The following is a 12,933-nucleotide window of genomic DNA, read 5'->3' on the forward strand; positions in this document are numbered from 1 at the left end:
TCATGTTACACACAAGTTTATTATAAACTTTAGTCCCAAAATGCTCCTCTAGCTCTTTTTTTTAGTACCACTTACTTTTCCAGCCATTTGTTGCACCTACCTGAACTTTTTTGACACGTTACTGCTATCAAATTCAAAATGAGCTAATAATGTTTCATTTGATATGGTTTCTACATCCCATTATGAATAAAATATGGGTTGGTGAGATTTGTAAATCATTGTATTTTGTTTATATTTACATTTGCACATAGTACACTTACATTTACATTGTTATTGACTTTTATCTCATTAGGTAACAGACAACAACAATTTGCAAACGGCGACTGTATTTCTTTGGGCTAGTGTTATAAGTACAGTGGGGCAAAAAAGTATTTAGTCAGCCACCGATTGTGCAAGTTCCCCCACTTAAAATGATGACAGAGGTCAGTAATTTGCACCAGAGGTACACATCAACTGTGAGAGACAGAATGTGAAAAAAAAATCCATGAATTCACATGGTAGGATTTGTAAAGAATTTATTCGTAAATTAGGGTGGAAAATAAGTATTTGGTCACCTCAAACAAGGAAAATCTCTGGCTCTCACAGACCTGTAACGTCTTCTGTAAGAAGCTTTTCTGTCCCCCACTCGTTCCTTGTATGAATGGCACCTGTTTGAACTCATCATCTGTATAAAAGACACCTGTCCACAGCCTCAAACAGTCAGACTCCAAACTCCGCCATGGCCAAGACCAAAGAGCTTTCGAAGGACACCAGGAAAAGTATTGTAGACCTGCACCAGACTGGGAAGAGTGAATCTACAATAGGCAAGCAGCTTGGTGTGAAAAAATCAACTGTGGGAGCAATCATCAGAAAATGGAAGACATACAAGACCACTGATAATCTCCCTCGATCTGGGGCTCCACGCAAGATCTCATCCCGTGGGGTCAAAATGATCATGAGAACGGTGAGCAAAGATCCCAGAACCACACGGGGGGACCTGGTGAATGACCTGCAGAGAGCTGGGACCAAAGTAACAAAGGTCACCATCAGTAACACACTACAACGGCAGGGAATCAAATCCCGCAGTGCCAGACGTGTTCCGCTGCTGAAGCCAGTGCATGTCCAGGCCCGTCTGAAGTTTGCCAGAGAGCACATGGATGATACAGCAGAGGATTGGGAGAATGTCATGTGGTCAGATGAAACCAAAGTAGAACTTTTTGGTATAAACTCAACTCGTCGTGTTTGGAGGAAGAAGAATACTGAGTTGCATCCCAAGAACACCATACCTACTGTGAAGCATGGGGGTGGAAACATCATGCTATGGGGCTGTTTTTCTGCCAAGGGGACAGGACGACTGATCCGTGTTAAGGACAGAATGAATGGGGCCATGTATCGTGAGATTTTGAGCCAAAACCTCCTTCCATCAGTGAGAACTTTGAAGATGAAACGAGGCTGGGTCTTCCAACATGACAATGATCCAAAACACACCGCCCGGGCAACAAAGGAGTGGCTCCGCAAGAAGCATTTGAAAGTCCTGGAGTGGCCTAGCCAGTCTCCAGACCTCAACCCCATAGAAAATCTGTGGCGGGAGTTGAAAGTCCGTGTTGCTCGGCGACAGCCCCAAAACATCACTGCTCTCGAGAAGATCTGCATGGAGGAATGGGCCAAAATACCAGCTACTGTGTGTGCAAACCTGGTAAAGACCTATAGTAAACGTTTGACCTCTGTTATTGCCAACAATGATTATGTTACAAAGTATTGAGTTGTATTTTTGTTATTGACCAAATACTTATTTTCCACCCTGATTTACGAATAAATTCTTTACAAATCCTACCATGTGGATTCATGGATTTTTTTTTCACATTCTGTCTCTCACAGTTGAAGTGTACCTCTGGTGCAAATTACTGACCTCTGTCATCATTTTAAGTGTGGGAACTTGCACAATCGGTGGCTGACTAAATACTTTTTTGCCCCACTGTATGTCTGTCTGCTTGTTTCTGTGTGCTCTTGTGTCTGTATGTGAATGTCAGTGATTTTGAGCCTGGAAGATATTGGGGAAAAAACAACGAGTAAGTACAGCCAATCAAATGATGTGGAAAGCTTGTGTTAACACAGAACAGAAAAGCTAGAGCCCCATTTGCTATACTCTATACAAAGACAACAATTAAGACTGCTGAACTGAAATCTAAAGCACATACTTCAGTTTTTAATTAGATTTAACTTTCCAAGTACACACTAAGGCCTCGAAGTATTCTCCATGGAAATATATACAGGTCAAGACTATACACCTTATTGACAACATCCAACCTTGACTCTGCCAGGCCCATTTATGTATGTAACTGCCCAGGAATTGATTCTGTGTGGGCTCTTATGCTGACTCCCTTTGGCTGCGAGCCCAGTATAGCTGTCTCAGTTGTGCGTGACAGCAGACATGGTGCAGAGTATCTGTAATGTTTTATGTAAGGACACAAGACCGTAGCTTTGAGCCAAAAAATACCAGTTTAAAAAAAATTCCCAGGGACCACCATCTAAGAAGAATGATGCTTTTAGATCTAGTACCTCCCAGGAGAGCAACATGGAGAGGAGGGTTAGAAACATACTTGAAATATAAAAATATCCTTTTCCTAATTCCTAATAAATAAATTAGTTGTGTTATTTAACCCTCCTTCGCTTTGTCAGAGATATTTCACTCAAGGCACAGATTGACTAGAATGAGTGAATTCCTCAATGCAGCAGTAGGCGTTTCTTTTTAACACACACAGAAGATGATAAGACGTTTAAAAGGCCACACTGGGAAACTTCACATCAGCCATAGGCACCTCAGGAATGGGTCTGAAATACGCACATCCCAAACCTGACTTAAAAACACTCCTGTACCACACTGTGCTCCCGGCACTGAACTGTAGATGAACTTTGAAAATAAAATATGTGTGTGATAGTTGAGCGAGTGAGTACCATGACCAGAAACAGGAGAGACATATCAGGGGAGGGAAGAGAGAGGCGTCATCTGTTTGATATATGTGTGAGGACCGGTGCTTAAGGATCCATTCGACTGTGTACTGTAAACAGATGCTTAACCACACGTGTGAACTTTGCCGTGTGATTCTGTCTTTGCATATATTGTGGGGAACAAGAAATGTGTACGTGTGCTCTTGAAGGTCACTGAACCATGTCATTTTGACAGTTTTTAGTAATGTGTGTTTTTTTCCACTCTTGTATATTACAGAAAAAAATGCCTATTCCCAGCTCCCCATCCCTCATCCCTCCTCCACTCTGCATTTCAGAGTAAAACTGACATTTACTGTAGCAACAGTGCTCAGTGTATTTTGTGCTCTGCGTAATATGTCTTATATTAACAATGCCTGCGCTCTCCAGAAAGAAAAGGCACATCAATTTCAAGATATTAACCTTAAAATAAGTTAAGCAATGTCATTTATTTCTATCGCGATCCTATTACAGCATCTAATTTCATGACTAAGGCACACTAAAACTTTTGTAGTACTTTTGTAGTACAGTACTATTCATAGAAGCAGGAGAAGTGATAATTTGACAGCATATCAACTTGAGTATAATGTTCCCAGTAATTGAATGGGAGCAGTGTGGTTTCAAGTTGCAATGAAAAAAATCTGTGCTGTGAACGCACCATTTGTAAGAGTTTGCAGGGCTAAGATGCGCCTATACAAGTGAAACCATGGATATTTGTCTAACCACACTGAAAATGTTTGGCTGTTTCTGCAGGAGTTCTTTTTAGGGAGAGAAGTCAATGTTTCAGGCTAATGAGCTGTACACATTTATAATACTTCATGACAATTATAGATCATAAGGGACATGTTGTAATGAAGCGGCATGGATAATGCATCATTATGCTCCTTGAAAGGATTTATTCAGTGACTATAAGAGAGAAATGGCTTTAGCTAATACAAATAGGTGAACAGCTATCAGACAGATGAACCACGGGCCTACCTTGTTCTTGCTGTTTGCTGGCAGCAGCCGCTTTCTGGCTTGGGGAGTAGAAGGCAGAGAGGACACTGAGGGAGCTGACCAGTTGGCTCTGAATGGAGCTCATTTTGGAAGTACCAGGTTTCCCCGCTGGTTTCCCTGTCGCTGCTGCTGCTGGGGCTGCTTTCCCCGCTGGCTTGGCTGACGTTGCCTTTCCAGCCTCTGCTCTTTTCCCTGTCGTCTTTTTCTGTGTGCTCGCGCTCTCCTGCTGGCTGGCTGTTTGCTGAGTGCCAGAGCTGCTTCCGAGATGTGCCCACTGCTCTCCTAGCAGCCCCGTTATCCGAGTTACAACTTGACCCAAAGCTGCAGGCGATGTTGGTGATTCGCTGGAGCCTCTTCGAGGAGGCTGGGCCTCCCCGGTGTCGCGACGTGAACCCTGGGCTTCGCTTGAGCCACGGCGCTGAGCTGCTTCACTGGAGCCACGGCGCTGAGCTGCTTCACTGGAGCCTCTGCGCAGTGACTGTGTCTCACTGGCATCTTTCGGAGAGGCCTGAGCCTCACTGGAGCTTCTACGTGAACCCTGAGGTTGAGTTTGAGCATCGCTTGACGCTTGGCGAGGTGGTTGGGTCTGGGCTTCTCCCGATCCCCGTCTAGGAGTGTGTGATGCACCAGACACCCTCTGCGGTGCTTTCAGCTCTTTTGAGTCCCGCCGAGGTACAGAAGTTTGAGATTGCGCTTGTATTGATTTAGGCCTGACTTGGACTTCACTAGAGCCCGGAGACAAGGCCTGAGTCTCAGACTGAAGTCGAGATTCAGACTGCTTCTCTCCAGACCCTCCAGGAGGTTTCTTTGCTATAGTGTGGTCCTCAACCTGAGGCACAGACGGTGTTTGATGTTTTACCTGTGTTTCAGAGAGCTGTTCTGGGGACCGAGCTTCAAGCTGAGCTGCACTCTGTTCCTGCACCTGGGGCTGGGTTTTCGTCTGCGGCTGGGTCTGAGTTTCACTGGATCCCCTACGAGGACGCACAGGCACCACCTGAAGTTGAGGAGGTGACGGCTGAGTTTGCTCCACTGAGGGTTTCCTGCCTCTTTGTGGTCTTACAGGAGCTGCTGTCTTCACAGCTGAATTCCCCTCAGTTACTGCAACAGTGTCAGCGGCTACAGTTTCTTTGACTGCTGCAGACATAACCTCCCCGGCTCCTGTTTCTTTCTTCTCTGTAGTCTCTTCTCTGTAGGGCAGCTGGTCTCTTCTCTGTAGGGCAGCTGGTCTTGTTTCAACCACTTCTGTAATTTCTTTTGTTTCTGAGTCATCTTGTTCGGAACTCACTTTAATCTTATTTTCTTCTGCTTTAGCAGCCGAACTGGCGCACTCTTCATTCTTCCTAACAACATCTAAAGTTTTTATGCTTTCTACAGCTGCCGCTGAGCTTTCTGATAAAACCTCAGCAACTAAACGTTCACTCTCTCTTTGAATTCTTTCGTATGTTTCCCTGTCTTCTGTTCTTTCACTCACCACGACTTCGTCTCTTTGGCTGCCTGTGTTCTCACTCACTTGACTCTCTGCTTCTACACCTCTGGCTGGGTTGTTGTCATGACGTCTCTCCATCTCTGTCTCAGTCTGCTGGTCTGCTCTCTGGGCTACCTCTGTCTCTGTCACTCTGTCCACAGTGCCCACCCTTTCTGTCTCTGTCCCTCTGTCAACACTGCTGGCCCTCGGTCTGTGAGGATGGTCCGTCACCATCTCGCCTTCTGTTTCTGTGACTTGGTTTACCCTTTCGGCCACGGGGGTCTCGGTCATCTGATCCAGGGTGATGATGCTCTCGGTTAGTGTGCCTCGTTCCATGCTGTTGGCTCTGGGCCTCGGTGGACTTGTCGCTGTTATCGCCGCCTCCATCTCTGTCTCCTGGTCATGCGTGTCAGCTTTTCCCGTCACTGGTCCTTGATCTGTACTTTTAGTCTCTTGTTTTGGTATGCACACTTCAATGCAGATTTTTTCAGTGTCTGTCCCCTGATCTACAGTACCAGGCGATTCTGTCTCTGTTTCTTGGTGGGTAAAATCTATCCTTTCTGTCACTGTCCCTGTGTCAATGCTCTCTCTTCTTGGACGTTCATGTGCGGTGCAAACCTCCACTCTCGTTCCCTCACTCAGTTGTAGTATTCTCTCCTCTTTTAGCTTGTTCTCCTCTATTTGCTGTTTCAAAAGAGCATTAGTGCTCTCTAGCTCCTGGCTAGCCTGAATAAGTTTAGTCTCTAGTACTGTTAGCTTCTCCTGCAACTTCTGCATATCATCTGGATCCTTTGGTTTTCCTTCTTTTGCTGCAGTCTCTGTTTCTTTTAAAGCCACTGTGATAGATAGTAATTCCTCCCCTGAAATGTCTCGTGGCAGTTTTTGCACTGTCTGTCCCAGTGGACTCTCTGTTTCTTTTTGTTTTTCAAGTATGTCCAGCTGCAGTGATTGTCTCTCCACTTCTTGTGCTGAGGACATGCTACTTTTTCCTTGTGCCGAGCTCTCCACTTCAGATAGTAACACGTTAGTTTTCTCTGTCTCACCTTGTTTCTCCTTCCCTGCAGCTTGGTTTGATGGCCCAAGACTTGTGTCTTCTAAACGTCCAGTGGGTTGAGTCTTTAGGACTAACTTCATCTCCTGTGAAGGTCTCTGTCCTTGCGATTGATTATTTGTCCTAGAATCGTAACCTGTTGGTACTGTAGCAGATAATTTGGAAGCCTGGGCCTTGGCTTGTGCTTGTAGCTGAAGAAGCAGCTGCTCCCGCTCCTCCCTCAAAGAGCAGATCTGAGCTTTCAGTTCTGGGATGGTTTTGACCTGTTCCTCGAGCTCTCTGACCCGCTTCAGTGCAACAGTAATCTGCTGGTGAAGACCTGCTCGATCTTGGGGAACACAGCGTCTTTCTGTTACGTCTGGTGAAGCCCGGAACATGTTCTCTGTTGAGCCGTTTTCTGGTGTTCCCACGGTACGGTCAGGACTGCTTGAATCTGAACTCTTACGCTGCTGTAGCGTGATGGGCATGCTCGATGCTCTGAGCAGATTTGGACGACTCTGAATCTGAATCCCCCCAGTTTTGTCTTCAGCACCGCGAGCCCCCGCGCCTACTTCATCTTTGGGTTTAGTTGAAACATAGCCAGTTCCTTGACTTGTGGTCCCCCTGCAGCTCTGGCTGGAAATCACGCCTTCATTTGCTCGAAAGTCAAAGATCTGTTGAACCTCTGTCACTCGTGATTTAGGCTTGGGACCCAGGGTAGACGTCCCAGACCAAGTACTGTCCTTTTCCTTTGGGGGAGGCCTTACTCCATGCCCAGGAAGACTAAAATTTCTGGGCAGAGTGCTGAATTTAGGTGGGCCCTTTACCCTGCGCTGAATGTGGACCCTTTTGATTGTGTTGCCTTTTTCAATATCATCAACATACTTGAGGAAATCAAGATCCAGGTGGAAGCCATAGGGAGTCTCCACTGAGTAGGGCAGCTGCTTCCTTTGAACACCACCCTCACTGGCCTTGGACTGAAAGCCATTGGCTGTAAGAATTAACATCAAATGATTCATTAATGAAATAAGTCATTAGTTGGTGCTTATTTTCATACTTCAGTGACTAGTCATAGTAATACTGTAGTATCCGATATGAAAGAACTAAACATGTGCAATTAGTTTACAATAAGAACATGAACCAAATCACACATCATCAGCATTATTAATTCTTTTCACCCCCTCGTGCAAGCAGGCTGTACTGTGCCGAACACACAGTGCTTCATTATGTAAAACCTGATCACTTACTGGGAAGTAATTATCATGCAGTGATTGCGCCAAAACAAACTAATCAGCATGTAAAATGCTGCTCATGCTGTGTCAACTTATGAATGCAGTATGAGACGGGGTGGTTATCACCTGAAGGAAATAAGCCCATAGCTGTTTTTGGCCACATGAAAGGAACAGCGAGATAAAAATGTCACCTTTTATGTCATGAACTAGATTATATATTGGAATAAAAGCAAAAAATAGAGTCTGACTTATTAAGCTTCTCACAGTTGTTAAAAAAGGTTGCTGCACATGTTAGAAGCACAGAGGATTGCTTGTTTAACTACAGGCTTGGCGACACTCACCACTTTTCTTGTCCATCATGGGAGGCCGAGTTCTCAGTCATCTACTTGTGTTTGCTAGAGTAGGAGCTAACAGCCTGGGAGAAAAAAAGCAGAAATGAGAGAGAAACATGAGAAACTGAAATATCGCCCACTAATATTATGCAAATAGAACCAAATTCTGCAAGAGTAAATTTATGGCATTTACATCATGCCTTTGGACTTTTTTCAATATCAAGAAAATGGCAGTTCTGTTAAATCAAACAAAACAAACCAAGACAAAAGCATGTGAGCCCTGCAGATAAAGGACCAGAAAATTTTTCACAGTGAAGTTATTGCTTTCCAAGATTCTTGTAATATGTTTTCACTGATTTAGTGAAGCCACCAAAATAAGACAAAACAATTTCTTAGAGATATGATATTTTTTATATATAAAACAGGCAGACTTAATACACACGACTGTTATATTTCAACTCTGGCTCTCCACAGTGTATCTGTTATCTTGTCTTCCTCCCCTCACTCTAAGGTTGGATGGCTGCGCCTCCCTGAGCCTGGTTATGCTGAAGATTTCATATTGTCAAAAGGGGTTTTTTCCTTTCCACAGTCGCCAGGTGCTTGCTCATGGGGATCCCCTGATTTTTGGGGTTTCTCTCTATTATTGCAGGATCTTCACCTTAAAATAGAAAACACCTTGAAGCAACTGATTTGGTGCTATCTAAATAAAACTGAATTGAACTACTGTGCCTCATTAGTTTATTTTTATTAGGAAAATGATAAATGGATGCACATTGTATGTTTAAAAATAAATATGCAGTCACATACAAATCAAATCAAATCAAATCACTTTTATTGTCACATCACATGTGCAGGTACATTGGTACAGCACATGTGAGTGAAATTCTTGTGTGCGAGCTTCACAAGCAACAGAGTTGTGCAAAATACAATAATGTAAACAAGCAAAATACAAGAATGGCTACATCTGAAACTAATAAATATATGTACAATATATAATAGTATATGCATTTCTGGATGTGTATACTAAATATTTTTCTACGTGTGTGTGTGTGTGTGTGTGTGTGTGTGTGTGTGTGTGTGTGTGTGTGTGTACACATATTTTACAAATTAAATAGAGTAAACAATAAATAAAATATATAAAAATATACAGAGTGAGACATGTGCAAAACAGTGGCATTACTGTACAGTATGGAGTGCATAATGTTAAAGTTCCAGTAGTGAAGCTGAGGTGTCTATGAAGTGTTCAGCAGTCTGATGGCCTGATGGAAAAGCTGTCTCTCAGTCTGCTGGTACGGGACCGGATGCTGCAGAACCTCCTTCCTGATGGAAGTAGTCTGAACAGTTTATGGCTGGGGTGACTGGAGTCCTTGATGATCCTCCCCGCTTTCCTCAGGCACCGCTTCCTGTAGATGTCTTGGAGGGAGGGAAGCTCACCTCCAATTATCCGTTCAGAGCACCGCACTACTCGCTGGAGAGCTTTGCAGTTGTAGGCGGTGCTGTTGCCATACCAGGTGGTGATGCATCCAGTGAGGATGCTCTCAATGGCACAGCGATAGAAGGTCCTGAGGATGCGGGGGCTCATGCCGAATCTTTTCAGTCTCCTGAGAAAGAAGAGGCGCTGCTGCGCCTTCTTCACTGTTTTGTTTGTGTGTACTGACCACGTAAGATCCTCAGCCAGATGTACACCAAGGAACCGGAAGCTGCTCACTCTCTCCACAGCAGCGCCGTTGATGGTGATGGGGGTGTGTACTTCTCTGCACCTCCGGAAGTCCACTATCAACTCCTTTGTCTTTGCGACGTTGAGGGTGAGATGGTTGTCTTGACACCAGTGGGTCAGGGCGCTGACCTCCTCCCTGTAAGCTGTCTCATCACCGTTGGTGATAAGACCCACCACTGTAGTGTCGTCCGCAAACTTCACAATGATGTTGGAGCTGTTAGTGGCTGTGCAGTCGTAGGTGTAGAGTGAGTACAGGAGAGGGCTCAGTACACACCCCTGTGGAGCACCAGTGTTCAGTGTGACGGGGGATGAGGTGATGCTGCCCAGTCTGACCACCTGGCGTCTGTCAGACAGGAAGCTAAGGATCCAGCTGCAGAGGGAGCTGCTCAGTCCTAGATCCTGCAGTTTCCTGTCCAGCTTCGAGGGAACGATGGTATTGAATGCTGAGCTGTAATCTACAAACAGCATCCTCACATACGTGTCTCTCTTCTCCAGGTGTGACAGGGCAGTGTGTAGTGTCAGGGCTATGGCATCATCAGTGGACCTGTTGTGGCGGTATGCGAACTGTAGAGGGTCCAGTGAGTCGGGTAGTGCAGAGCAGATGAAGTCCCTGACCAGCTTCTCGAAGCATTTGCTTACGATGGGGGTCAGGGCTACAGGTCGCCAGTCGTTCAATGAGGACATGGTGGAGGATTTGGGTACAGGGACGATGGTGGCCATTTTGAAGCAGGCTGGGACTACAGACAGAGAGAGGGAAAGGTTGAAGATGTGCGTGAACACTCCAGCCAGCTGAGCCGCGCATGACTTGAGGACGCGGCCGGGAATCCCGTCCGGACCAGTAGCTTTGCGTGCGTTCACCTTCCTGAAGCACCTCCGCACATCCTCCTCAGACACAGTGTGCGCACTGACGTCATCCGCGGTGTGCACACTGTCCGGTCTCATGGTGTTCGCTGTGTCGAATCTAGCGTAGAATACGTTTAGATCCTCACACAGAGAGGCCGTGGTCTGCGGTGTGCTGGTTTTCCCTCTAAAGTCTGTCTAAAGTCCCTCTAAAGTCTACAGTATTGTACAGTCTTGGGTACCCCACTGAAGACGAAAAACATTTAGGTCTGCCAAGAAAAAGCAAAAATTAGTAGCACATTGCAGTTAATTGCAGTGCCGCTGTACCCATTAGCTTAAACTCGCCTTTCGTCAGCCTTTAGGCTCCACTTAGGTCAGCACAACCGAGGACAAGCTCACAAATGTTTGCATAATTTGTTCCACATGGAGAAGCCAATAAACCAGAGCTGCTATGACATTTTTTTTTTTACAATTAGTTTATTGCACAGTAGACCTATGTGAGAGGGAAAAGAATTCAGAATGTGGAGTCAAAACTTTTAAGGACTAAAAGCTTCTAATAAAATATCCAATACTCACAGTAAAAATAACGGCAATTTGCCCAACTTTGAGTGAGTTGCACAGTTCAAATCCATATTAAATGAACACGAGCAGCTGCATGAGCAGCCAAATATCAGCTCTAAGGCTATTTAGAAAATAGGCACACATTATTCACGCAATTTCCATGCAAATTTATGGCACTGTAGAGGATACCTGCTATGTATGAGACATATAGCACATAAGTGCCCGAGGCTGTGCTTTAATAAGCACTGGAGTTCAAACGTCGACACCTAAGGTAGCTAAGAGGCTTAAATTAGCATTTTCATTATTTTTAGGAGTTCCACAACCATATATGTAGTATATGAATACTACAGATGAGTGTTTTACACTCCTCACTGATGCTCTGTATTCTATAATACCTCTAGCACTCAGTTTCAAGTCACTGCAGACAGCTGATTCGATGGATGCAACGGTGCAACAGTGAAAGCCATTTTTCTTGTTTTGATGCTGTATTTAGATTCAAAGAAGATAAAAGTCTAGTGGGAACATAGAAACGCTGTCTTCTAAGAGGTAGTTTCCCCATTTGTGATGACTTCTTTGACGTGTGGATGAGAACATTAAAAAAAAAAAGTCACCCGGATGAAGAATCTCACTACTGACTAACCACTTGTCATTTTTGATCACATTTTCAAGCAACCATGCACCAAATTAAATCAAATGTTTGTACCACAAAGTGCTGAGATTATTTTGAAGTAAGTTCATGGTCTAGTTTGTGGGAAAAATGTGTCAGGCAGTGCCGAGTGAGGACATACTGCAAGGCAAGCATTACATGAGATGGCAATATAATCAATCAAAATGACAGCCAGTCCACCCAGGGACCTAAACAGGAGCTGTGACAAGCTCTGTTTGGCCTCCTGTCCCCTCCTGTGCAGACTGAGCCTTAATAATGAAAAGAAGAGGTGACCTAGAGCAAAGTTGTTGTCTCAGTTACAGATGAACAGATAAACACAGACACACAAAGAGAAACACCGATCATCTGACTGACAGTCGCTGCACACGATCTGACAGGGCAATGGCTACCATGGCAACCACTGCAAATCCACTATTTCTGTGTGTCCCAGGAGTGAGACAAGAGAACGGGCATTCCTGACTCCTCGTGACACTCAATGCGGCTACAATCACCTCGCTGTCCATAAGGCTTAATTAGCTGATTCGGGAGCAAAAGAATGATGCTGGTAATTGCAGAGCGAAGTACAGGCACACCCCAGTGGCAATTACACACAGTGGGCAGGCAACAAGACCCGCCTTAATTAGATCATTACCGAAGACAGAGGTAGAATGGGGGAAAATGGAGCAGGGACAAGAGAGAGAAGAAAAACAAAAGCTTCGAAATGACAGATAGGTTTGACAAGATGGGATGAGCAGGGTAAATGTGGGGTGGGGGTGGGGGGGGGGGGGGAAGAACTGCTATGGTTTTCCCAAATGAGACATTCTTCCTGACCTTCCCTAATGTGGAAGTTACAGGACTTTTGTTTAAAGTTTCCTCTTTTAATTAAAGTCATTCCTAATGTGTGTGTGTGTGTTTAATGAAGGTCTCAGAGCAACAGAAGGATCGTGTTACATTAAGCAGTGTACTGTGGATGATTAGCATAAATGATAAGACATAACAATCAGTCTATAGTGTTAAATGCATATGTTTCTAAATTGCATGCACTGTTATTTCAGCATAACTAGAAGATTACCCAGGTTAGACTAGTAATTAAATACTGAAAGCCCACGGTGACACTGATGATGCACAATACACACTGGATTACAGTCAT

At 44.7% G+C, this 12,933-nt stretch overlaps 1 protein-coding gene across 7 annotated transcripts in view; it reads right to left on the reverse strand.

Annotated features, from left to right (window-relative positions):
• The window catches only part of kank4 (KN motif and ankyrin repeat domains 4), a 92,550-nt gene that overhangs the window by 18,533 nt on the left and 61,084 nt on the right, over positions 1-12,933 (reverse strand). For all 7 annotated transcript variants that reach the window (XM_076876106.1, XM_076876108.1, XM_076876110.1 and 4 more), the window contains exons 2-3: positions 8,029-8,102; positions 3,943-7,446 (exon numbers count right to left, since the gene is read on the reverse strand). In XM_076876106.1, coding sequence (XP_076732221.1) covers positions 3,943-7,446; positions 8,029-8,047 — 3,523 coding nt within the window. In that variant the 5' untranslated portion in view covers positions 8,048-8,102. The remainder of the gene's footprint in view (positions 1-3,942; positions 7,447-8,028; positions 8,103-12,933) is intronic.

This window comes from Maylandia zebra, linkage group LG17, assembly GCF_041146795.1.
Source record: "Maylandia zebra isolate NMK-2024a linkage group LG17, Mzebra_GT3a, whole genome shotgun sequence".
In the NCBI taxonomy this organism is placed as follows: domain Eukaryota; kingdom Metazoa; phylum Chordata; class Actinopteri; order Cichliformes; family Cichlidae; genus Maylandia; species Maylandia zebra.